We start from the raw sequence: 26,710 nt of genomic DNA on the forward strand, positions 1-26,710 counted from the left end.
GGGAGAATCATGGCTACTCCTTCACTAAGCTTCTTTCTCCCAGAATTCTCTTCTGCTTTCTCCACCCACCTAATGGTGGGCCTATCAAGGGGCCTAGGCAGTTTCTTTATTAATAAGAAATCACTCCCACATCAGAGTCAAGTCTCTTGCCAACCCTCAAATGGCTCCCTTAATTAAGATATCTACTTCCCTGCTCCCATATCCACCCTTCCTCCATCTCAACCATCCCATTCCCCCAAGCTCTTCCCAATCCTTCCCTTCTCTCTCCCCATCTCCCTTTACCCCTACCCCACCCCCACCCCTGTGCTCCCAACTTTTTCCTGGCAATCTTGTCTACTTCCAATATCCAGGAGGATAACTATATGGGTTCACCTTCTTATTTAGCTTCTCTAGGATCACGAATTATAGGCTCAATGTCTTTTATTTATGGCTAGAATCCACTTTTGAGTGAGTACATACAATATTCATCTTTTGGGGTCTGGGTTATCTCACTAAGTAAAGTGTTTTCTATTTCCATTCATTTGTGTGCGTTTTCCATCTTTACATGGCTTATGTTTCTTACTCTATTACATTTTTTTTTACAAATCTACTCTTTTATAACTGTCTATACTCTTTTTTCCCTCTCTCAAGCCTATGTACATTTATCCAACACTGTGTCTTATTTAGAAGTATTTTTCATCTGAATCTGTCTTTATTGTGTATCTGTAATTATTTTTTAACCAAGAGTGCTTTTTTTTAAATGCTAAGTGGGCACAGCAAGGACCAATTCTGTGACTCTGCCTGTTGATCCACCCAGTGCAACATGTGTAGTGCCAGCTCTGTGAGCCGTTCTCTCCTCTCAGCTCCAAAGACACAGTAGGTCTTTGTCTCCATTAAGCAATTTGAATTTGTAACATGCTGTTCACAGACCCCATTTAAGGGCTTAGCCTCGTGAAAGAGCGAGAGCTGTTTGTGCAACTAGCAAGAACCAGGAAGCCCTCCCCCTAAAGAAGCTGCACAACCTTCACTGCCAATGATGAATCAGGATGATCTCTCTTAAAGGAGCTGCAGTGCCCCAGCTCACCACCAGCAAACAGAGTCCATCCAGAAAAAAATAATGCAGCCTCCAAGAAGTTGCACTAAACTGTTATTTTGTGTCTAGAATTTCTTACCAAGCTCTCTCAGGTTTTATGTGGATATAGTTGCCCATGTTGGGTGCCAATTTGTAGACAGAGACTGTTTGTTTTCCCAGCTGATAGACCTAAAATAATCACACAGAAACTGTATTAATTACAACACTGCTTGACCGATAGCTTAGGCATATTCCTGGATAACTCTTATATCTTAAATCAACCCATTTCTATAATTTCGTGTTTTGCCACAGGGCTCATGGTTTACCAGTAAGTTTCCCAGGCATCTGTCTCCTTTGGCATCTCCCTGACTCTCCTCTTTCCTCCTCTATCTCTGCTTAGAAATCCTGCCTTGCTCTATTCTTCCCTGCCAGAGGCCCAAAGCAGCTTCTTTATTAACCAATAGTAACAAAGAATCTTCACAGCATACAGAGGGGAATTTCACATCAGATAGAGACAGCTGGCTGCCTAGAAAATCACCCAAGTTTCCTCTGCAATGTTGGGATATCCATATTTTGCCTCCAGGCCTAGAATATCTGATAGACTATTCTATGGAGCAGGAATTTTATAGGACTGGCTGACCTTATCTTGACTTCCTTTGTGTCCTGCTTATCCAATACAGACAGCATACTGTTAGCAGTCGAGGCAAGGGCAGTTTATTTTTTAACCAAGAGTCTAGCTTTGCCAAATTGAAAGCAAACTCTGTATGGAGGTTCCTCAATGCCTATCATCTTCTCTGAAGTAGATTGGTGCTTCCAGGAGCAGACTTGTTTCACTGTCATGAAATGGGTTATTAAAATATCTTAAATGCCATGTTCTGTAGATCTCTGAAATGTTTGAATATCATCAATCTATCTAAATTATATCTCTGTTTAACCTTGAAGGCATATCTAACATGACTACAAGTTTGATTGTTATAGATGACTAACCACTGGCCTGCATTTCTTACTTATCCTAAACAGTTTGTAATAATAGCTTTCAAGGACTAGAACTTTGCATTACATTTTAAAATAAACTACATAGGTACAATAAGCAAGAGTAGAAACACATATACAGTATATTATAACAAAATAACCCTAAACTTGTATCAGTATAAAAAAAACCCACACCAATGTACAATATTTGAGACTAGTAGTTGCTTTTTCTTTTAAAATTAGATTCAATAATCTACCATTTTATCCTGTCATTTCTATATCCCTCCTCCCTTTTCTCACTAGATAGGAAAGAAAGATAGAGGAAAGAAAAAGAAAGGAAATCCTTTAATCTAATCTCCTTTGTTTAGTTTCCTCCCTGACCATGACCAAAAACAACTTGCAACTAGCCTCCCTAAACAATGACAAACATCCATAGCCCACTGAATAACCAAAAACCATCCATCTCACCTCTTGGGAAAGTGGGTGTCATGTTCTTAAAACTACTTTCTGTAATCTGGGAGTGATGGCATCTTTAGGGGGCCCTGAGAACCTGGGAAAATGATCAAGTCCCAGAAGAGAGCTAAGTGAATCATTTATTGTCCGGTCTCTGTGTGATGGGAAAGTGTAGAGTTTAGCTGAAGGTCTGGCTGGAGTAATTTGTGAGGCTAGGCCATCTTAGTAGCTGCTTTGAGGTTTTCCTGTGTGCAGATTTTTGAGGCAACTACAACAGAGGCATTCTGAGAGGCTGGCTCACCTGGGCTACTTGTCTTGCACAAGTATGGAATATGCAGCTTGCACACATCAGCTAAAGATCATGGGATTGTTGACAGCATTCTCTCCCCTGAGCTTTGTAGACACTCAATGTAAATTTCAAATGATTCTTTTAAGGAAATTGTAATTTTTGTTCGTCTCTCAATTTCACTTTTCTTCAGACTTTTTTTTAAAGAAAACAAACTTTGGTGCAAATCTCTGGTTCCCCTCTACTCACGCTCTCCCACCACGTGCACCCTCCAGACTGTGTTTCAGGGGTGCCCTCTCCTCAGTTTGTGTCACTCAGGTGTTGGATCAGACCACACATACCTCTACCAACTGTCTGGACAGTGCCCCCCTGACAGGATGTGGCTGCTTTGGGCTCAGACCAAGGGGGAACATGGGAACCAGCATTCTCCACTCCCAGCTCCTCCTGCGGTGGAAATGCGAGGCTGTGTAGGTGAAGCAGATTTTTCCAGAGTAGACTCAATACATGGACTTGCCAGGTGGGAGTGAGCTGGAGTGAGCTTGTATGTTAAAGTCAGGCCTGTTCCAAGGAGAATTAATAACCCAGAGGCCTGAAGGGCCGCGTGGGTGAATAGCTGGCTTTCGTCTGAGTGTAGGGTGGGCTCTGCTCCCCCAAACTGAGCTCCCAAGACCTCCCAGCCTGTGGGTATGCATCTGCATTTTCTTTTTTCCCAATGCACAGCTCCCAAAGCCAGGCGATAATTTTTAAAGGCTTCTAAGCAGAAATATATTTCTAAGTACAATGAAGACTGTTCAATTCTATGCTCATGGATAGTAATAAACGTTCATTTCCTTCTGCTTCCAGACAATAGTAACAGGCTCATGGGAACACAAGGAAAAGGTGTTCTATAGGCCCTGAAGTTCCTTCACCCTCGGACAACACAAAAGGCCAGGCTGAAGCTCTGAAGTGGACACAGGCCTGACCTCGGGCCTGGAATACTTGGACTGCCCCTCCCCCCAGACCAGCCCAAGGAGGTGAGGCTTGATGAAGGCTGATAATCTTATCTAAGCAAAGGCCACTTTTCCAGGCATCTAGGGAAAGGAGGTTCAAGTAAAACACTTTCTGGAGCAGATTTGGACTATGATTTATGGACAAGCTGTGAACCACCCAGTATGTAATCAAAGCAGAACTGCTTCCAGGCTTTCCTTTCTCCACCTGTGCCTCTCCAGGAAGGGTGACTTTGCCCTCCAGATTAGAACATAGTTAGACGTCAGAGCCAGGTAAAATTGGAAGGATGCTTGAGATACCTTGTGCTGCCCACTTTGCAACTTTGTAATAGTATATTCCACATAGCTTTTTACTGAAGTTTTGTAATTGTTCTTCCTGACTCTTTCATTTCCCCCTCTATTTGTTTCTATTACTATGAGAGAAATTGAAACAAACTTAGCAACTTAAAACACCCCTTTAGTGGTCATCAGTTCTGGGAGCCGAGAGTGCAGCTCAGTCATGCACAAAGGGCATCTTGGCTCAGGGTTTCTCAAAAGTGAATCTGTGGCATTAGCCAGGCACAGTTCTCTCTGGAAACTTTGAGAGAAAGTCAGTTTCAGCTCATTCATGCAGTCTGCTTTCTCACTGGCTGTTGGCTAGGATTGCTCTTAGCACCTGTTCCAAGCCAGGTGCCCACCCCCATTCCTAGTGATGAACCCATGGCAGAGATATTCCCCAGGAAGTACCCAGCACATGTGAAGTGCCTTAAGTGCCTCTGCAAAATTACAGACCAGCACCTAGATTAGTATCTGACAAGATAATTGGTGGGCGTGTGTACACCCAGGGGGACAGAAATCTTAGGGGTCATTTAGGTTCTGTGTAGAGCAGTATGCTTTTTTAGGGCAAAGCTGTGACTCATGCATCTTTGGTACACAACAGATGCTCCACAGTTACTGAACTAAACTGGTTTCAAGGAAGACAGGGGGAATCAGGAAATTGTTTTACATGGTCAAGTTCTAGACAAGCTAAGGAAAAGATCCAGACAGCTGTGTTTTGCACGATGCCTTTGGGCTTCAGTTGACTAAGGGAAGTCAAGAGAAAGAAAAATTCCTGCCCCGGAAATGATCTAAGCAGTTAACTGTGGGACAACACCTCTGAGCTTTCGGGAATAAGAGGTGCGTTAGCTGGACTTGGCTAGACGGCCAGTTCGCTTAGGCCGTGGCCTAGCACTCATGTCCACAGCCTCAGCTAGCAAGCCTCCTGGGTCTGTAGGCCCACTTTAAAAACAACCACGGATGGCCATTTATAGAATGGATGCTATTTCATGTGTCCCTTCAAGTGCAAGGACTCTTGCACTTCCTGCGGTCCAATGTGTCTCTTGAGCACGCAGCATCCAGAACAATCAACAGGTGTAGTCAATGGTCAGGCCACATGCTTTCCAATGAGCTGGGATCAGTGTATACAGAGCTTGCCTGTATAGGAAAAGGACGACTCTAGATTCAATCTTTAGGAACTCAAAATGCAAAACAATGCCCCAACTCCCGAAAATCAACAATCAAAACAATCGTTGGTCATTCTAGGACACTCAACATAAGTTTGGGCCGAATCATAGTAAAGGTATTTCTAAAAAGCACATCTTCCTCCCAAATCAGTCTAGAAAACACATTCAGGGTTCCTTGGAGGGCCGAATTTTGATTTCTGTAGATAGCAAAGCTGTTTTCCTAGGCTCTCGCAGCACCTCTACCATCCACCCTGGCAAGGGCCAATCTGTCTGTAGTTCTGGGAGCGACTCAGACGCTGGGGTAAGACTACTACACTGGCTCCACACCAAGGGTCCGGAGCCAGCTCCGCCCCACCCCGCCACCACCTGCGGAGATGGGCGACCCGCCCATATCCTGACGTCACCGAACTCCGGGCAGCGCCGGGTCGGGCTCCGGGGATTGGTCAAGGCTCGTGACGTCACGATCCCGGGGCGGCCCCGGGCTGGCGGGGCCCCCGGGTGCTTGGGTTCCTTTCAAGACGGGCGGCGGGGGTGGGGGCGGGGCGGAGGCGGAGCGGGCGGTGTAAACAGACCCGGGAGCCGCGAGCCCCGGAGGAGGCGCGGGTGGCGCCGCCATGGACTTCCAGCAGCTGGCAGATGTCGCGGAGAAGTGGTGTTCCAGCACACCCTTCGAGCTCATCGCCGCCGAGGAGACCGAGCGCAGGATGGACTTCTATGCCGACCCGGGCGTATCCTTCTACGTGCTGTGTCCGGACAACGGCAGCAGCGACAGTTTTGTGAGTACTTGGAGAAGGCGATCTCCGCTGTGCCCGAGCTCCTCCAGGGAGGCTGGGTGGGGTGGAGTGGCAGCGCCAGGGCGCCCGGGGCCGCAGAGCCAAGGTGTGGCGACCTCCCGGACCACCCCGTGCTCGACGCGTGGATCAGAGCATCCCCAGGGAGTCCTTGTGTGACATCCGCCGGGCGGGGCGCACAGCCCCTGCGTCTAGATCCGAGGTCCGGTCCAGGGAGATGTTCTTACCCTTCGGGATCTTAGACACAACTCTGCAGCCGCCCCTCCCCGGCAAGGTCCCCGCCCCAGGCTGCAAATCCCTCGGAAAGACACAAAGCCTCTGTCTACACCCGCAATGCTAGATCTTTTGGACCCTATTTGCGGAATTACGCCCAGGAGCTTGAAAATGCACGCGCGTGCACACATGCGCGAGCGCGCTCTCTCGGGGTGGGGGCACGCCTATTCCCGGTTCCACGCTTCCCTAGCTCCTCAATGAGCTGCCAGGGAGTGTGTGTTCCCAGTGCAGGTTCTGGCCAGCCATGAGGCTTTTGTGACCCCACCGAGGCCTTTCAGCTTTTCCAGAGAAAGAACCTACACAACCCGGCCCAGAGGGACCAGGACCAGGAATTACGGTGACCAAACGTTCGGCCTGCATCCCGCCCACTAGGGATCCTGGCGCTGACAGTTTAGGAAGGGGATACGGAGAGCACGAGGTTGTGACGGGAGGCGTGGAAGCAGGGCGGGGATGGCACGCCATGGAATGTTCGTAAGCACTATAAATAATAGTCCCCAAATGTAAGATGGAGGCAGCTGGGAATGAGGGTTATCGTGTGGTCGCTGGCCTGTGGCTGGAGCAGGCGCTGCTGCTGCCGCTGCTGCTTCTGCGGAGGGAGATGGGCGGTGCATCGATTGGCTTGGCTCATCAGGTGGAATGACAAAGCTGGACATGGACCCCAGGCCCGGCGCCCCAGACCCATTCATGGGGAAGTTCAGCTTAAGACCCGTGAGACCCAATCTCAAAATAAGTATCTCACCGGTAGAATAGTTCACAGTGAAGACAGCTAGACCTTTCTCAAACCCAGACAGGACAAGCATAGGTTGGGTGCACACCTGGCCAATATGCTCCTGGCTTTGGGTGGCAGCTAGATTTGAGTTCTGTCCACTTGTCTTGAGTTGCCTATCCACAAAATTGGCTTCCTAATACCAGTTCTCTGGCGATCATTTAGGTACATCTAGCAGTCTGAGGCACAGCATGCATCCTGCAAATTTAAAGTTCTGGGACCTGGTGTTCCCCACTCCCTTTGTTAAAACCCCTTGCCTGGAATAAAGGATGTAGCTTGGTGGATAGAGCTCTTGAGTAGCATGTGTAGAGCCCTGGGTTGGACCCCCAGCACTGCAGAAGTGGGGATGGGGAGGTGGGGGTGTAATCCCTACAATCCCTGTCAGCCTAGGATCCTGAGCCCTCACCCCAAACAGTTTTCCCAGTGGAGACAGATTAAACTATTGATTCATGTAAGCACGCCTCAGCTGTCTTTACAGTGTTGGCTGACCATCTGGAGGAGGGGATGAGGAAGAGAGGATAACTCCTTGGACACATTAGCACTGTCGCAAAGATTCTGGAGACGGTGATGGACAAGTTGCCAACCATAGGTGTTTTCTTAGCCATATTGCTCCTCGAATCTGCCAGGTTGAGTGTGCTAAGAGCGCTCACCTCTTGGGTCTTGTCGTTTTTTTCGGAAAATCTGTTAGAGCATCCAAAGAAGTTTGAGTTAAGTGGTATTTCTGCTATCTGAAGATGTGGGTAACAGAAGAATATAACATAGCACCTCTCAATTTACAAAGTTTTAGATCATTGAAAAACTTGCAAACATTGATGAGGGGCTTGATCTTTCCTGGGTCAGGGCTAGCCAACATACAAATGGCATTGTGCTCATTAGGACATTTAGCTAGCTCAGAAGTGATATAGCAGCCCTGATTCTGCTCAGACATCCAAACTCCTACTTCTATGTGCTTAGAGACATCCTTGAACCCCTCTCTGGCAGCTTAAACATCTGTGGTCTGTTACCGGACTTAAAGTGGCAGCCTGTTGTCAGTGCCTGGTGGGGCTGCTGGAGAACGTTTCTGGCTTGAGCTCAGCCCTTATATCTGGGAGCCTGTGTTATGGCAATCACTGTAAATGTTGCTGCCGTCCATATGATAGGTCCTAGCCCCAATTAAAAACCTCCTAACTTCCTCTTCCTCACTTCTGTGGTCCAGATCATCAGAGTTGTACCAGCATTGTGGGTAAGGCATGTGCGGTGCCCTCCATGACTGTGAAAGCAGCCTAGCCATCTCCACCAGCGTCTCTCTAAAATACAATCTAGAGCTGGGCATGGTGGTGGTAAGTCCAGCATATAGAAGGCGGGGTAGGGGGATCTCAAGCCTTTGCATGACCTATCTCCTGACATTTCTAAGTTCCTATAGCACAGGCTCTTCCTGCCATAGGGCCAGTGAGATCTTAGGATCCTACCCTCAACTGCTGGGGTTAAAAGTTTTTAAGTGGGGACCGGGGATCTGAACTCAGGACTACATGCTTGTACCATGAGTATTTTACCCACTGAGCCAGTCTTTACCCATCTGCTCAGCCTTGAAAGATGACGCCTTATTGGGCCTCATGAAAGTTCTATGAGGTAGATGTTATATCCATTTTATAGGTGAGGAAATTGAGACTCTGATAGCCCAGACTCTGTGCCCTTGCTGAAGATTGGCCCATGGTAGCTCCAGAGACCCAAGGACAAAGATTCTTTTGATTGCCACTCCTCTGGGCAGCTCATTGTTGTCTCAGGCCATCCGCCAATGTAGCCCCTTTTCAAACTGCCCATCATGCCGGGAGTTGTGACTTTGCAAGTGGCAGGAAGGCCTGTGCCACCCAGGCAGACAGCAACTGGATGGCAGTTCCCTCTTCTGCCAACTCAGAAGGTCCTGGTGGCTATCAAGTTTGAGAAGGGAAATGTGGGCAGCCATTCAAGTACCAGGTGGACAGAATTGTGTTTGTGAGCGCATGCATGTGTGTGTGTGTATCCAATTGGTTGCTCTCCTTCCTTGTCCGTTAACTGAGAAATGCCCTACCATCACCTAGACTAGAAATTACTGATTGTGGGGAGGCCTCTGTTTACCTAATAGTTCCACCTTTTCTGACAACCCAGAAGAAACATGTGCATCCACATTTTTGTGCAGTTTTATCCACCCTCAAACCCACACAGAAACAATAGTCATATTCTTAAAGAAGCAATACTCACAGAGGGACTCTGGCTATCTCTTCTATGTATGTTTACATAGTTGTAACTTGTGAGCGTGTCTCTGTGGTGTATTTAAATGGAGCTGCCTTGTGGTTTTGTGATGGTGTGAAGGAGGAAAAACTTCCCTCCACCTGCTCCTTTTGATTTCCCCACCCACAGAGTGGACTAATCATATGCTAAGCCGTTCTTACTGTGAGCACTGTATGAAGAGTCCTGTGTGCGGTGGCGTTGCCTTATTCCTAGATGTTATTTCAGGGGAGAACAAATCCACTTGTATATTCAGCTAATCATGAAGAGGGTAAAGTCAGGGTGCTGTGAGTCCAAATAACAAGCATTTGTTGATTATCTGCTAAATGGTGGGCAGTTTGCAGGCAGACACCTGAGCTCCTCAGACCCCCTCTGGGAATAACCTGTCTGTCACGTACCTGTGACTGAGTCAAGGGTCCCTTAAGCAGCTTGCACAGAGGTAGTTGAGGGTATGCATGCAAGAAGGGGTGCTCCCTGCCTTCTGCTGCACATGTAACCTCAAGCAAGTTATTTAGCCTTTTGTACCTCAGTTTCCTCCCCGACGGAATGTTCAACACAATGAGCAGGCTGCCTTAGTTATGGCTAACCATGCTCTTCCCCCTGGGTGTGCTAGTACATTGGATGCCACAAGGTGGCTTGTGGTTTTTCTGTTCTGTCTGCTCCACAGACAGACATCGGTTTTAGGTTAAGAGACGCCAATGTTGAAATAAGTGCGGCGGGGCTGCGTCCCCAACACCCGGCTGCCCGCATGGCTAGCTTATGCCCGAAATAATTACACAGAAATTGTATTCTTTCAAACACTGCCTGGCCCGTTATCTGTAGCCTCTTATTGGCTAGCTCTTACATATTGTTCTAACCCATTTCTAATATTCTGTGTAGCCCATGAGCTGGCTTACCAGAGAGGATCTTAACCTGCGTCTGTCTGGAGTGGGAGCATCATGGCGACTCACTCACTCAGCTTCTTTTTCCCAGCATTCTCCTCTGTCCACTCCGCCTACCTAATTTTCTGTCCTATGAGGGCCGAGGTAGTTTCTTTATTATCAACCAATGAAAGCAACAGATAAGATACAAGACCCACCTCCATCACGCCAATTAAAAATAGAGCTACAAGTGAGTTCCGGGACAGCTAAGACTGTTATCCTGTCTCAGAGAACCAACAATACCTCCCCTCCCCCAAAAAGAGCAAGAATAGCAGACACTCCTGACTTCAGCTCAGATGGTCCATGGGGAAATTGGTTTTAGGACCTTCTTCAGCTGCCCAAATCTGAGACTGCTCAGAGCTGTTGTGTGAAATGGCATCTTTACACACACCCTACACCCATTTCCCTGTATGCTGCCTTAGATAACTGAGGATGCTTAGGACAGTGGGAATGTAAATTAAATACACATTGTTCTATATTGTTCAGGCTAATGCCAGACAAACACCGCATGCTCAGTACAGATGCTGTCTTTCCCTTCAAGTCATTCCCATCCTGGTCAGGTCGCATGCACGGCTCAGAACCTGCGACTGTGGGAGGGTGGTTACACAGCAATGAGAGAGGCACACAGCGCAGGCAGCAGGTGCTCAGATAGAGTCCGGGGTGTGCTCCGAGCCCTCTTGACCTCATCAGTTCATAGCAGAAAGTCTAGCGGCGTGCCCTTCAGGACAAGAAGAACTCAGCAGGATTGAGTTGTCTTACTGATCTCATGTCACGTTTTGATGACCAGATCTTGTCATCTCTATATAGAAAGTAGAACACGCTCCCTTCTTGTTGAAGGTGGCGTGCTTGTTTTGTCTTAGCTGGGTGAGCTCAGGCCTGATGTAAGAGAGAGGAGAGTCACAGAGGGCCTGTAATCACAGTGTTCACATCAGGCATTCGCTGTGGGAGAGGCAGGCCACTCAGGGTGTGGGCTGTGGAGGCTACTTTGCTGCAGCTCATGGCTCTGGTTAGTATCGTAACTGCTTGAGTTCTCCATGCAAAGTTTTGAAATGTAGCCCACCTCGATCAGAAACTCTGGGAAGTGGGCCTGGAAATCTGCATTGTTACAAGCTTCCGGGTGATTGTCACCTGCTCTGCTTCACTTTTGGCCTCCTTGGCATCTCCTGCCATCATGGGCTCCAAGCACCCTTTGTACCCACAGGCAGCTAGTATTCTTCAGTCTGACACCCCCACCTAAGCTAGTTCTGTGACTGCAGCCAGCTTCTCCAGTTCCTGCTGGACACACACACACACACACACACACACGCTCTCCAGACTTCTCAGATCACCTTGTCTTGTATTCTAACACTGCTAGATACCTTTAGTTTGGGAGAGAAGTAGTTTAAATAAAATGAAATCCTTTTTATTTTTAAATACAGTAGCTATAAGCTGATTAGCAGTTAATAAATGGTGGGTTTTTTTTTTTAGTTGTCATATCCCCACTTAGACCCCAACTGTGTTAGAAGTCTCCACAGCTATTCATCCTCCAGTGACTAAGAGGGCGGGCGATGAGATGCGCTCACAGGATAGCAAACTGAACTTCCTAGGGGGATACCCCACTTCTGTACAGGAATGGTGGTAGGCAGGTGGTGTTACATGGACCCCTCAGAGTCCTTCTCTATCGAGGTCTTGTCTCCTACTGCCTAGCCTCTGCATCTCCTCCAGTCTGCCAGATGCCTTCCATCCCCAGGCCTCAGCACTGTCTCCTCGGTTTACACCCTCGAGACAGACCCTTGGCCTTCTTTATCCAGACCTCGCCAGTCTGCTTCCCCAGCTTATCTGCATCTTTGAGCATTGTGGGAAAAACTTGTGTTCATTTTAAAGACGCGTTAAGATGGCTTTCCTCACGTAAAGCAATGTTCCCCAGCCTCAGTAACAACAGCAACCCTAAATACAGGTTCCACGTATACTAGGTTGATCAGCGATGCCTAGGTAGGATGCCCACCTAAGGTGCCAGGAGGGACAACCGAGCTTTTCAGTGACTCCGTGCCAACCTTGCAAATTCTCCTAAGTCCGTTCCGTTCTGAAGAAATTTACCAACACCCCCATTCACGGGGCCATCTGCAGAGGGAATACCTTGTTCCGAGTTCGTGATTCCAGACTATGGTTAATTAATTCCTCAATGGTAGCTGAGGGCAAAGTAAAGGAATTTGAAGGCCGAGGCTCTGCTTTCTCCTCCCTCCTCTTTTGAAATGAGCCTCGTGCAGTGCGTGTGCCTGCTGGAGACTTTGAGCAGGGGTGATGGTGAACAGGGGTGATGGTGAGCAGGGCTGATGGTGAGCAGGGGTGATGGTGAGCAGGGGTGAGTGAGCAGGGGTGACAGTGAGCAGGGGTGACGGTGAGCAGGGCTGATGGTGAGCGGGGGGGGGGTGACGATGAGCAGGGCTGATGGTGAGCGGGGGTGACGGTGAGCAGGGGTGATGGTGAGCAGGGCTGATGGTGAGCAGGGCTGATGGTGAGCAGGGGTGACGGTGAGCAGGGGTGACGGTGAGCAGGGGTGAGTGAGCAGGGCTGCCTCCCTGCTCTCTGGTCACGTGTGAGCAGATGGCAGACAGGGCAGGTGAGACTGGGAACATGAAGCTTGGGAGAGCTCTATGGATTTGACATTTTCTGATCCCTTGCCGTGCCAACAAAGGAAGACGGGGGAGGGGGGATGGATTCCACCCTGTAAGGGAGGCCAGCCTTGAATGCGCGATTCTGTGGAACCCTAGGGTAACGACCTGTGTTCTTTGTCTCTCCTGCCCCCGCGGGGCCCCAGCACGTGTGGAGCGAGAGCGAGGACTGCCTGCCCTTCCTGCAGCTCGCTCAGGACTACATCTCTTCCTGCGGCAAGAAGACGCTCCATGAAATCTTGGAAAAAGTCTTCAAGTCCTTCCGACCTGTAGGTGCTGCATGGCTCCTGAAGCCGCCCTGTCCCCGTCTGTAGTCTGTAGGGCAGCTTGATAGCAGGGATGGTTGGGAAAGAGGCAAACCCGGGATGACTGTTTTTCTCTTGTCTCCCATGGGCGCTGGGGTATAAAGGTAGTGGGCAGTGGGGAGGCCGAGGGTGGGATGTGGCAGGGCCGGTTGGTGCAGGAATGGTGGCTCTCTCTAGCATCGCTTGAGATGAGAAGTACTGAGAGGGTGGGAGAAACAGAGCCTTTGCGAGACAGTGGAGTCGTCCATTTCTCACCCAGTAGACCCCAAATGCACCTGGAAGTAGTGCAGGTTTTGCTTGTTTGTTTTACCATAGTAGTGCCTGCATCAGGATGACAGCCACAAATCTAGATAAAGCCCATCCAGGGTTGTGTCTGTGGGGACGGGTAGCATTATTGATTCTTTTTCTCGTCTCAGTTCTCAAAAGCGCTTCATAAAGCTCACGTCTCCTCTTGGGACTTAGGACTCTATTTCTCTGGTACGCCGATGGCCTGCTTTCGTGAGAGCTGATGGCGTATGAAGTTTATACTCGCCCTACTTGGTGATCCCTTCCCTCTCTCTCCCAAAGCCGTGCCTAGCATCACGCCCCGCCACGCCATCGTTTGCTCCCCTGCCCACTGTGGATGTAGTCCATGCTTTCAGTGCTGTGCTGTGGAATGGCAGTCTCTACTTCTCCACTAAGCAGCTCAAGCTTGTTTTATGGTCCAGGGAGGTCAGTTGCATAACTGCCTTTCTGACATCTCAGGTGATGTTCCCAGACATTCTAGGTGATGAAATGATGGGGCTCAGATCTTGTCTCTCTTAGCTCATCTTTGTTCCAGGAGTGTGGGCCTTTGGAGGGCTCCAGGTTAAAGTGGGGACCCTGTTGTGTTCTGTTCCTGTAGAGGCCCTAGGCGTTGACTCCCTTCTTCATGATTCTTTTTTTAAAGATTTTATTTATTTATTATGTATATAACATTATTCCTCCATGTATGCCTGCAGGCCAGAAGAGGGAGTCAGATCAGTCAATGCTCTTAACCACTGAGCCATCTCTCCAGCCCTTCTTCATGGTTCTTAGAAATATATATATATACTTTCTTGCTTCCCAGTCAGATTAGGGCAACCTCTCTGGCTTCCGGGGCCTCCCCATACTTAAGAAGCTATTTCTGTACTTGATGTGAAATGGTCCTAGCTGTTCTCAGGAGAAGGGTTGTCCTAATCATTCAGCCTGCCATCATGAGAAATGGAATCTCAGTGGCCCTTGTCACATTCTCTTATTTCAGTCACCAATCTGGCCTTCTAGTCTTTTCCTTGATAATTTTCTAAGCTACTTTGGCTTGTCAGGAGTGGTGAATGCCCGCCAACTCATTTGGACCATTCCCTACTCTGGTCTAGCACAGGAACCAGGTGGAAAACATTGTGTTCCCTTGGGGGAAGACAAGATAAGAAGTACACCTGGGTGTGTCCGCAACAGGTGCCAAGATGGCAGGAAATAAACCAGGGATGAGGGGAAGAGGTGTTAGCCTGAGCTGGGTGGTGGTGGTGCATGCCTTTAATCCCAGCACTCAGGAGGCAGAGGCAGGTGGATCTATGTGAGTTTGAGGCCAAGCTGGTCTATGAAGCGAGTTCCAGGACAGCCAGGGCCGTTACACAGAGAAACCCTGTCTCAAAACAACAACAGCAAGGAGTCTTCAGTGAGGAGGATATTTTGGAGTCTGCAATGATCATAAGGGGTGGGAGTGTCCAGGCACAAAGACTAGCAGATCTGAAAGCCTAGGGTTCAGGAGGTATTCATGTAGCTACAGGGGTTTGGAGTTGGGAACCTGGGCACAGTGAGAGGGGAGTCGAGGAAGACATTGGGTCTCGTAGCTGTGGAAGGACTTGACTTTACCAGTCCTGTAGAGCCTAAAGACACTAGAGCAAGAAGGCCATGCTGATACCCTCTTTTGAGAGGTTCCCTCTTGCAGACTGAAGTGCTCAGATTGACTAGCAGCAGCAAGACCAGTGCCATCTTCCAGGCAGATGTAAAGACAACTCAAAAAATAGCAAAAGTGGAACAAGAACCTCGGATGCTGGAAATGGCTACAAAGTAGACCCAGCTGGCCTCGCTGATGGGTTGAAGTAGAGTATGAGAAAATGAGAGAAAGGTGGAACCTGAGTTTCTTGCCATGCACTGGAGGAACGTCACAGTGGTAGACTGAGGCTGGGAGGGCGGCAGGAAGAGACGCATGGGCCTGGTGCTGTTAGAATGTCGTTTTGTGGGACTGGGAAGTCGGGGGGAACCTGTGTCCCCTGTCCCCTGCTTTCACCTCTATGTGAAGTTGTGGGGTTTTGAGCTTAGAAAGAAGGCCTAGGCAGGATCTGGCTGCAGCTATTCTAGTGGAGAGAAGACCTTATCCAGTTAGGGGGATTGCGAGCCAGGAAGCCAGCACCGTATTCCCTGGGTGTCAGTGGCCACATGGCAGCATCCCCAAGGTTGCCTTTACCTGTACCTTCAGATAGCTGCCTTTTGGGTGTGCAGATGTGGGACTTTAAAATGTCACTGTGCCCCCTTCCAGCCACTGCCCTGTGCAGTCTCTCCACAGGGATAAGGGCTTATCTTGCCACAGCCTTCCGATGGATGCCCCAGGGAGCCTCAGGCAGCCCCTGTTTGCGTGACCTTGCTAAAGCTGGGTGCGTGGCACCTACAGCCTACAGAGCGGCATCACCTCAAGGCCAGGCCACCTCTGTGGACTGCACTCCCTTCTTCTCGCCTGCACTTCCTACACGAGAATAATGTCACAAAGCCTCGCTCCACACACACACTGAAATCTCCTCACACACTGACATCTGATTGGATCTCTGAAGAAAAATTACTCTTTTTTCCTTTCAGCCACCCTACTTCTTTTTTTCCTCCTCCTCATTTATTGTATTTCCCACAAAACGCACTAAGCATCTGTAGCCAAAGCCCAGTAAAGGACAGCAAAGCATACTTGGCTTTTGCCATCTGGGCACTGGTTAGAAGCAGCAGTAGCCACAGAACAGGGGGGAAGCCTTTAGGCAGAGCCTGTATTAGATCAGGCATCCTGTGAGATGCTGTGCAGAATGAGCGGGGGCGCCCACCCCGTCATCTCATTCCACTCTGTGGGTTCTTGGGGGAAGTATTTCTGAGAGGTTGTTTGTGAACATGTACTTCAAGCTGCTTGTGTAGTCTCCGTGGGTTCAGACCCCAGTTCTGGCCCTTGCTGGTGGAGTGGCCTTAGACAGTTTGACCTCTGTTTCTCGGGTTCTCCATTTGTAGGTGAGGAAACTAATGAAGGCAGTTACCTTAGGGTTTCTAAGCGGCTAAATCTTCTCAGCAACAGCCCAGTTTGGCTGGAGGTGACCTGTGTGCACAGTAGGCACCAAACAGATGCTTCTACTGCTGTGTACGGCTGTGTACCATGCAAAATACAGGTGCAAAGAGTTGGTCCGGCCTGGTGAAGCATTATGTAGTGAATCTAGGGTTTTGGTAGTGAAAAAATATCTTGCTAAGTGATATCAACATTTTTAACTGAAATATATGGCTGGATAAGGAACCTTTCAAAGGTAATGGAAGGGTCAAGAAAAGATTATCAACCCTGGTTTTTACAAAGTAATAAACATGGTACATGGTGGGTAACGGTCTATAAAGAAGATAAATAAATGTCTGCTTGGAGGCACATACTGAAGAGCTTCCAGGTGGTGGGTGATTTTTATTTTCTTCTTTTCCCTCTTCTCTAAGAGTCCTATCATATTCACATAATCATAAAACATATATTTTTAGAAATCTGTATAGTTTACATGTGTCAAAATGCTAGAAATTAGGGAGGGACTCCCTGAGACTCAGAGTGCCAGGCAGTGCCCTCCTGCAGAGATCAGCTGGACACACTGAACACAGGAGGAGAGCTGACCCAAGCAGGGCCCATCTTGGCTACTTGGCTTAGAATCCTTAGAGATACCCGAGGGAGGGGAGACTGCTCTGCCCCTTACTATGTGACATCTTGCAGTTTTCTTAACCTTTGTATTCCCGTCTTTAAAATAGGGCCAGCTTCTGTTTCACTGCCCCGTGGATCCATGGGCAATGTCTAAAGCTGACCGTGAACACAGGACTGTCAAAGTCCAGCTGCCCTGGGATGGGGGCATGGACTGGATGTAACAGTCCATCTTTCTCACCTAGAGTGACCCCCATTTCTCTCCACTGGAAGGGCCTCCGGCCTCATGAAGGAGGATCTCAGGCCTGACTCTTCCCCCCTCACTGGTGGCACACAAATGCCGATGTCATCGCCACCGTCGCCGCCCGAGAGTAGCACTGCTCTGGAAATGACTTCAGAGACCATTGATAAATGTGGACAGTCACTTTCCTCACTTCAGTGACTCCCGGGTGACTGTTGCTGGCCTTCGCATGAGATCTAGATAATGGGCCAGTGATATCGATCCTCATTAATGGCGACCTTGCCAGTCATTTCTGCCTCTTTTCATCCCTTATTTGATGACAAATGTCAGCCATGATTGCTGGTAAGCAAGCAGAGTAGGAGAGGAGAGGGGAGTCTCCTAATGCCAGATTCCCCCTCCACACACACACACCCTCCCTGGTTTACATGAACATGAAGGATTGCTACTCTCAGCGAGTTGCCTGCTGCTGCCCCCCCCCCCCCATAGAGGTCTGGTCCTATCACTGTACCTATGGCAGTGTTGAATGCTGTTTGGGCTAATGTTGCAGTAATGACCCAGTCTGGCCTTTGTTCCTCAGGCTCCCATGGCTTCTTTCTCCCAGTTTTCTTGTGGAGGAGGCTGTTACATTGCTTCTTTTCTCAAGAAGGGGCTCTTACCAGAATAGTCCCCTGAGTCTGGACACTGACCTGAGGGAAACCAGTGTTTTTAGGTTGCATCCAGTGGCTCAGGAGCCAGTGATGACTCCACACAAGAAAATCCCTCATGGCCCAGGACAGTGCCATCTTGCTTCTGCTCCTCCTACATGGCCAGTAGCCTTGAAGAAACAGAAGAATCCCCTGGTGCTGGGCTTGCCAAAGTGAGACAGACAGTCCAAGGAGAACTTTGCCCATGTGGATTTAGAAATTTAGCTTTTCTGTATCTTTTGTTTTCTACTCCTGTTATGGACATTCAAACCTTGTCATATTTTAGCCAGGCAGTGGTGGTGTACACCTTTAGTTCCCGGGTTCAAAATACAGAAGCAGGCGGATCTCCGAGCTTGAGTTTTGGCACGGACGAGGTCCCCTCTAGCAGCGCATCTGCCCCTGTTGCCCGTTTGACTCTCGTCTTGCATCGGCCTCTCCATCCTGATATGGAGAAGACTGAAACCCAACACGAGTTTTAGGATAAACAGTTTCTGAACCCCGCAATGCTTTAGCCAGTCTTGCTGCCCATAGTGGCTCTTCTGGACCCCCTTAGAGCAAGTTAGAAATGCAGAGATCCCTCGGGCTCACTGAGCCAGGGTCTGCATTGTAGGTAGTGTTCTTGGTGACTCAGAGACACAGTTAAGTGTGAGAAATGCTGCTTCTCCCTTGGAAGAAGTGTGCCGGGATGCCAGAAGCCCCAAGGACATGCTATACACACCAAAGCCCTAGCTGATTCAGGATGCTCTAGAGGCCCCGTATGCCTTCTCTCCCAGCATAAACTCACCAGCCCAAAGTGCCTGATGTGTGCCCTTCCGGGGTGCTACCTGCTGGTCACAGCCTCAAGTGATTTGCACCTTTGTCCCCAGGACCTGAAATTAGTCCTACAGGTGCCAAGGGCCTAGAGAACTTTAATTCTCGAGTATCACCAGCTCTTCCTTTCCAGTAGAGGCCTGCGTAGCCCGATGAGCCTAGCAGTCTGTGTGATTGTGGACTGTTCAAGGGAGTTTTGTGGTCAGCAAGGCCTGGAAGTGCTGGTGTGTTCCTGTACACAATGGGCAGAAACTTGAGTCCCAGGCTGCTGAAAAAAAAATAGTCACAAAACTAGGATTGCACAGTTGTAGCTACCACAAATCATTTAGCCATCTCAGGCCTGTCAGCCGGGATTTTGCTGTTTCCATTTTCTCGTAAGAACCAGTGGGCACAGTCACAATAAGGGCTCCAGCTCTTTGCCAGGCTGTTTGTCACCCTACCTCTGATTAAGATCCCCCACCACCCTTGGCATGTGACAGTGGTGCTGGATTGTTCCATTCTGCATGGTGCTTCTGGACCTCCTGGTAGTTTGCCACCCTGCATGTGCTTCTGGCTTGTCATAATGTAAATGAGTTGCATGCATTTCCTAGTAGGGATACATTTTGGAAACATTCATTGCCCAGTCGAAAACACAGAAGCTTCCAAGTGTCAGGCACAGCATTGACAGGCATCTCTACAGTAGCCAGCCTGGTAGGTCTGTGTGGGAAGATGTCAGGCCTGTCACCAGAGAGAGTCCTGGCTCTGTCATCTCCTGGGTGATTCTGTATAGTCCCGCAGCATCTCCTGGTCTTGAGAACCACGTAAAGATGCTTGAGATAGCACCGGGCACACACAGTTTTCATTCAGTCTGAAGCATGGTGAGCCAGGAGTGCTAAGTGCAAGTTCAAGGATGGAACGCAGAGGCTAGCGGGGAGTTCTTCTTTCTTCCTGCTTCCTAGCGTGCTCATTCACAGCGAGGACCTCCCTAACTCAACACTGCAGGGAAGAGATAGGAGGAGGCTAGAATGGGCCTATTTGGGCAGTGGGAACTCCCTAGACAGCCCAATGAGATGCATACCAGCAAGGCTGGACAGTGGACACACTGTGGACATTAGCTCTTTCCTCTGAGCTGCAGCCAGTGTCCTAGTTATTGTTGTACAGAGAAGGGTGCATGCCAAAGGTCAAAGGCTCCAGACGGCAGGTCAAGAACCCTCTCGGGGTGTTTGTAGAATCTGTACCAAGGACCCTTAGAAGTCCAGAGCCACTATGCATGGCATCTTCTCTTCCCCACTCTAAAACCTCAGGGGCTGATCAGATTCACAGAGCGTAGGATGCTTCCTGCCCTCTAGGAAGGGCTTCCCTTGAGGCTGGCTCTCTGAGGCTAGAACTGTGTGCTTTGAAGTCATGGGGGTAGCTAGGGAGCTGAGCGGGGAGAAAGGTGTGGTTTGTGCCTGTCAGCCTGCTAGATCCATTTCATCAAGGTGTGCTGAGTCTAAAAGGGGATTGAGAGCCTCTTATGGCATGGCTTGAACTGGGGTGAGTAACCCAAGTGTCCTGTGGGAAGGATCATTATAGATACATGCATGTACAGGCATGCCTCGGCTGTACCGTTCTCACCCATGAATGTCATGGCTAACTACAGTTTCCCACTGAGCCTCAAAATCCTCCCGAACTCAGTTCTCCAAGTGGCCAGTTGCCACCTCAGATTCATCAAATGGGACGGATGCGTTGACTCTTTTATAGTTAGTGGTCCCTCGCTCTTCAGTAATCCTGTATCTCCTCTTCTGATGATTTGGAAGCTGCTGCAGCAGCCCTGCTGTGACAGATATTGCAGCGTTTCTGTCACTTGACACTTCCACTCTGCTGTGTCATCAGCAGCTCTTTAACTAAAAGCTGACCGCCAGCACAGCAACCGTCCGCTTTCACCGTGACTAGTCAGCTGTCTTCGCTCGCGGGACATTATTCGCTCTCTCTCATTAGAGTGTGAGAAGGAGACAATGCTGACACAAAGGAGCTTCTCTAGTCTTCCAAGGACACATGAGGTCCTGGGGGCCAGGGCTGGACAACCTCTCCCTGCCCTTTCCTTCAAGGGACACCAGCAGCCATGAGCTGGACAGGGACAACACACATCTGCAGTTGGCCGAGGCCATCTAGGCTTGTGACTAGCAATGCTTCATAGATGTTTTTGCCCTTTCCTAAGGCTCTGAGGCTGTGAGAGTTCTAGAACTTAAGAGTGTAGACCTTGTCTCAGTCGGGGCTTCTGGCTTCCTGTTCCCCCATTTGAGCCCCAGGGAGAGTGGAGGAAGGGTGGCAGAAGGGTTGAGGAGCCGTGTGAGGAATAAGCAGGCCTACCTTTAATGACTCAATGCAGCTAAAGTTTAGGTCACTGGGGCCCCTTAGTTAAGAGGCCTGAAGGTAACAAGTCTGGGGTCTCCGTGTGAAAAGTCTTTTGGTCGCTCTACTCAGTCATTACGTGCAAAAACCCAGGAGCCCCCGAGTCCATGGCTTTCTGCCAGCACACAAGTCTCAGTTCATATTGCTCACGACCAACTAGGACTACTCGGTTTCTGGTGAAACTACTGCTATCCTGGGGCCAGGGAGATGGCTCAGCAGTTAAGTGCTTTCTTTCCAGAGGACCTGAGTTTGATTCTCAGCACTCACACTGGGCAGCTCACAACTGCCTATAATGCTAGCTCCCTAGGATCTGACACCAGCACTCGCTTGCCCGTAACCCAAACACGTACCTGCATACATAATTAAAAGTATTTCTCTGGAATTTACCTTGTTTCCCATATCATAATCCATAAAGGATTTGTGGAACATAGATGAAAAAAGAAGCTGGGGAAATGGTTTAGAGCATCTGTTGCTCTTTCAGGGGACCCAAGTTTGATTCCCAGAACTCACCCGAAGGCTCACAACCATCCTTAACCCCAGTTTCAGGGGGTCTGATGCTTTATTCTGAGCTCTGTGGGTACTGTGCATGCACATAACGCACACACATACTGCCGAAACATTCATATGCATAAATACAAATCAAGGCATTTTTAAAGATGAAATGGAAAAAAGTTGTCCACAATCCCAATCTTACAGAAACTCTTGTCCCCCCCCATGCGTGCACGTGTGCACACACACACATATACACACTCACACACACTAAATGTTTACAGAAATAGAACGCACCAGCAAGATGGCTTGGTGGGCTGCAGTGTTTACGGCCAAGGCTGCGGACCTGAATTCTCTATCTAGGCTTCACACGGTGGAAGGAAAGAACCAACTCTTGCAAATTGTCCTAGGATCATATACATACTGATATAAGTGCATATAAACACACAAAATAAATAAATGTAATTGAAAGAAAACTCAATTTTGAATATATTTAATTACAGCTTTTTCCCCTATGCATCCATATGAGTTTTAAGAAAATGTGTATCATAATTAAAATGTAATTTTATCATGTTTTTAATTTTATGTGCCTCTTATCATTAATTTTAAAATTCAGTGTTAAGTATATGTAAGATTCTATCTTACTAACATGCCATAAAATTTAACCCTTTGCTGTTGAACATCCTAGCTGTCTTAGCATTTTTATCCATGTGCTTCTCTTAATAAATATCCCCATGTATGTGGGGGAGAAAATAAACCAGAGGATTGATTTGGGGACATTTCGAAGGGACATTAGCACTGGTCATAGTGTGATTCACTAACATGCCGGCTATACCTCATATAGGTGTGGTTTGTGGACCTCTGTGCTTTGACATTTAAAAAGGAGCCTCTCTGAGGTACCCAGTGAAATTGACAATCCATGAAGCTTCGATGTGTCTTCTATTAAATTTGTAAAAGTTGTGGTGAGGGGGGGGAGTTGAGTTCAGGGGGATACTCACTGTGTACAGACGAATTTGGGTCCGGTGTCTTTGGTCTTCTGCCTGAAGTCCTGGCAATCCTTACAGCTGTTGCTTCTCTTGTCCAATTGTATCTCTGTAGCTGCTGGGGCTTCCAGATGAAGACGACGCCTTTGAAGATTACAGTGCCGATGTGGAGGAGGAGCCAGAGGCGGACCACCCCCAGATGGGGGTCAGTCAGCAATAAACTCCTAGTTCGCCTTCCGGAAGGGGAGTAAGCCCTGTGCTGCCCATGAGGTCCTGTGCTCCCCAATGGGGTCCTGTACTCCTGGGGTAGCTTTTTGTATTAGCTCTTCAAAACAGGACATCTGGCTCCTGACATCCAAATGAAAATGAAATACCTTTCAAATGACCAAACCATTTCTGTGATGAGCTTCGCTCAGAAGTGATCAGAATTTCTGCCCCGCTTTGCCGGGGTTTCTGTGGAGATGTCTTGGTAGCCTTTGCCACTTTGAAGTTAGAATCCGTGTTGTGGCTGCCTGTTCCCTCTTGAGTTTATGTTGGAGAATTAACGTTTGCTGATTGGAATGTAGAGAACGCTGAATGTATTAAGGGTGTGTTTTGAGTCCTCACAGGGGACCTTGCTGAGGAAAAGCATGACAGAGGAGAAATGCAGCCTGCACTTTTTATGTCCCTTTGACGTGTCCGTAAGTGAAAGGTCTTGCTTAGGAAGCATGAGTTTTACTATCTAGTTGTGAACTGCGCAAGCGCAGATGCCGAGGGTGAGGGCGGCTGAGCTCCTTGGAGAGTTTCTCCACTGTTAGATTGGTTACCTGAGCATGTAGCGGCCAGCCACTGGTCAGTGTAAATGTTCCGCGGTTGTTTGATCGTTTTAAAACGTGCTAAGTCCAAAGCCTCTTTTAAATTCTCATAGTGGAAAGTATAGATGGGGTGAAAGATGTAAGTTATTGATTTCTTAAAACTGATTCTAAGCCTGCATATGAAATGAAACCTTCACCTTCTCTCTTATGATGAGACGGCAACTTGTTAAATCATGAAAACAACCAGAATCCGAGTAAGTGACCCTTAAGCTTTGAAGCCATAGATGAAATCTAATAGGAAAATAAACCAGGAAAAAAATTAGATATAATGAAATCCTTTCCTTTCCTAATCTTTTATTCTTTAGAGAATGTCAAGGAAAGGCTCCCAGTGAGTTATTTTATTTAAAATGATAATGAAATACGCTAGTGAAGCGCCATGCAGTGAAATCGTAAAGTGATGTGAACGTGGGAGTCATAATTAGGGGGTTACTTAGTTAAAAAGAGGATGTTTTTGATGATCAGGACACACAGACAACTCTCAGAAGTAACTGCTGGCATCCTTTTACCAGTAAGTACCAGGACATTCTCTAAATGCCATCGCGAGACCCTCCCATGTCTTGGGTTCTCATAACTTAGGATGCAAGAACTCCCTTCACAGCCCTTGACTCCTCCGTGCATCCAGGGTGGGAATGTTGTGCGTGCGTGCACACGCACACACAGACACACACGAACACACACATGCAACCTGATTATGTTATCAGCATTTTAAACCCAAACCAAACCCACCATCGCAGAAGCTTGTGTACATGGTATGGTAGCCGTGTCCGGGCATTTTGCTTAACCGCCATGAAGGGTCTCATTCCTTGGTGTGCTGCAGAGTTTAGTTGCTGGGTGATGGCACATTGTGGATTCCATCTGTACTTTTCTACCTGTGTTTTTATTTTCCCTTGAAGTCGCCCATTGGCACAGTTAGACTTAGTACTCCTTCCAGGGTGTGAGGTCCAGTCCTGTCCATGTTCCCTCTGCCATGTCTGCTCATCGTTGGGAGACTTGAGCTCTCTGTCTTGGGGATACGGTCCAGGGCAGGTGACTTCCCTTTAAACATAATAGGCCACACAAATAAATGACTTTTGGAGGTAAAATGAAGACACCTGAGCAGTTTGCTCCATCATGAGGTAACCTGGAATTTTATACAGAGGCTTCAAATCTAAATTAACGTATCTTCGAACGTTAATATAAGATGGGTTTTTATGAAAAACGTATTTGAACTTTGACCAAATATACTTGGTATCAATCATATTAGTGTTCTCTATTTGTTCAAGTTGAGTATAGACCCCTAGTGGTGCAGCGGGCTACTGACAACTCTCGTCAATCTTTTGTGTGTTTCCCCGCCCCCCTGGGGGCGGGGTCAGGAAGAGCAAACGTCCCTGGATGTGGCTGATTTCCATGACAAAACCCCTAGGCGTCAGCAAATCTACTGTCCTTGCAAACCTCCCTCTGTCTGCTGTTGTGTGTATCCCTTCCAGTGTGCACCTGTGTGTGCAAGCACACACATAGTCACCCCTACCCATTCTGTCAACGTTCATATCCCAGTGGGGGCCCAAGGCAAGCAGCCTGTGGTTGGTTAGTTACGGAAACGGGTCTGCTCCACAGTGAGAAAAATGTGACCCTTCCCAAGACCACAGAGGCATTCCAGGACTACGGAGACCTCAGCCCTTGGCTGCAAACAGTGATAAGTCATGTAACTTTCCTACGAAACAAGGGTATTTGCTCTGCTAGCTTTAAACACCGTCCTGCTGCGGCTGCCGTAGGAAGTATGTGAGCGGAAAAAGCGACAGTCAAGGGCAGTGAGGGACACGGGAAGAAAATAATTTGGAATTTTGCCCAAAATGGTGTCCTTAAGATGTTGACCATGCCACTACCTTAGAATATGGTGGCAGTGGATGTCCAGATCCTGGAGCCTGGAGTCTGCCCCCTCCCAAAGGCTCTGGAGTTGGTTGGCAGTTAACCCAAGAGGGGAGCTTAGCTTGAAGAATAGCTGTGAACAGATGTGTGCTTGTCTTGTCGCCCTGGAGAGTGACAGCGGAAAACCTTGGTAGGTAGTGGACGGAGACACGAGGGAAGGACTGATCGCCTGCTGACCGCGATGACCGGCTGTGAAGTCTGAATTCTGCCCAGGGAGACACGTTCCTCCTATCTACCTGGTGATAGCATTGTGCAGGCTTCAAGGATCCAAGTCTAGAGCCAGGGAGCGTAGTGAAGCCCCATGCGGTGCCTGGCACCACTCGGGTTCAGTCCCTTGGAGTTTGTGACTCCAAGGCCCACTGCAGCACATGGTGTATTTTGTGTTCCCATGACCAGAGCACAAAACGTCTGTTATACGATGAGACTGTCCTTGCACGCTGCCGCCAGAGCTGGTTTTGCAGTGTGCTTAAGGAAAACTGAAGCACACTGGGGGTGACCCCATTGCTCAGGACAGACAGACAGACAGACAGACAGACAGACCTGTTCTCTAGCACAATGCATGGCTCTGAATATTGTTTCAGTTTCTCAGAGCAGGGAGAATGTGTCTGGGGTGTTATCATCCCAGAGTGGAGTGTTTTAGTTATTGCATGTTAAAACTCATCAGTTGGGAAACAGTTTAATGAAATTGGGTTTTCTACAGTGAGAGGAATGTGGAGATGGGCAAGATTTAATGTGGGTCAGAGGAGATGAACAGGGACCACGAGAGAGAAGGGTCTCAGTTCTTCTGGGTTGTAAACAAAGCACATAGCCCACACTTACCTCCTGGGGTACAGGACCAAGCAGCCTTTTCTTAGCTGTCTCTAGAGAGCTGCTTTCCTCAGAGACTGGAAGTTTAGAGGATGCTGGTGATGGCTCTGTGACTTTCACAGTGGCCCCTGCCAAGCCAAAGGCACGGTAGGTGCCCTGTACACCTGGTGGAATTCCTTCCCCTAAAAATAAAATCCACGGCTAGCCAGGGAAGCATGCCTTCGCGAGTGCTGGCTCCAGAGTGGCTGCAATGGCAGCTGGCAGAACGTGAGCCATGCCTGCCCTCTCCTCTGCTGGTGCTTCCGCTGTCAGTGAACCGCAAATGAAGGCTCTTGTCCCTAGAGTAAGCCTTGAGGGGGAGATGTCATACCTGGCTTGTGGCATCGTCTCCAAAAGTGCACAAGAAGATTTTCGCATTAGAAATCCCTCTTTCGTACAAACTCAGTTACTTGGTTTAACGGTAGCTGGTATGACTT

At 48.5% G+C, this 26,710-nt stretch overlaps 1 protein-coding gene across 2 annotated transcripts; it reads left to right on the forward strand.

The window, feature by feature from the left end:
* The first annotated feature begins 1,424 nt into the window (after positions 1–1,424).
* On the forward strand, positions 1,425–24,759 carry Mturn (maturin, neural progenitor differentiation regulator homolog). 2 transcript variants are annotated; one of them, XM_050155545.1, is made up of 4 exons: positions 1,425–6,005; positions 13,021–13,143; positions 22,784–22,873; positions 23,277–24,759. In XM_050155545.1, exons 1-4 carry the CDS (start codon positions 5,844–5,846, stop codon positions 23,391–23,393), a joined length of 492 nt encoding a protein of 163 aa, XP_050011502.1. In that variant the 5' UTR covers positions 1,425–5,843; the 3' UTR covers positions 23,394–24,759. The 2 variants fall into 2 exon arrangements, with proteins under 2 accessions (XP_050011502.1, XP_050011501.1); XM_050155544.1 differs by having other exon boundaries at positions 2,270–6,005; positions 22,784–24,759.
* The last annotated feature ends 1,951 nt before the right edge of the window (positions 24,760–26,710 follow it).

The sequence above is a fragment of the Alexandromys fortis genome, unplaced genomic scaffold (assembly GCF_014885135.2).
Source record: "Alexandromys fortis isolate MF-2015 unplaced genomic scaffold, M_Fortis_MF-2015_v1.1 scaffold_93, whole genome shotgun sequence".
NCBI lineage: Eukaryota > Metazoa > Chordata > Mammalia > Rodentia > Cricetidae > Alexandromys > Alexandromys fortis.

What these genes read in the sequence shown, in the direction of transcription:
- Mturn (XM_050155545.1), top strand. Translation starts at nt 5,844, where the DNA reads ATGGACTTCCAGCAGCTGGCAGATGTCGCGGAGAAGTGGTGTTCCAGC. An exon ending in ACGGCAGCAGCGACAGTTTT is followed by an intron (nt 6,006 to 13,020) that starts GTGAGTACTTGG and finishes GCGGGGCCCCAG; the next exon opens with CACGTGTGGAGCGAGAGCGA. An exon ending in CGGACCACCCCCAGATGGGG is followed by an intron (nt 22,874 to 23,276) that starts GTCAGTCAGCAA and finishes GAGTCCTCACAG; the next exon opens with GGGACCTTGCTGAGGAAAAG.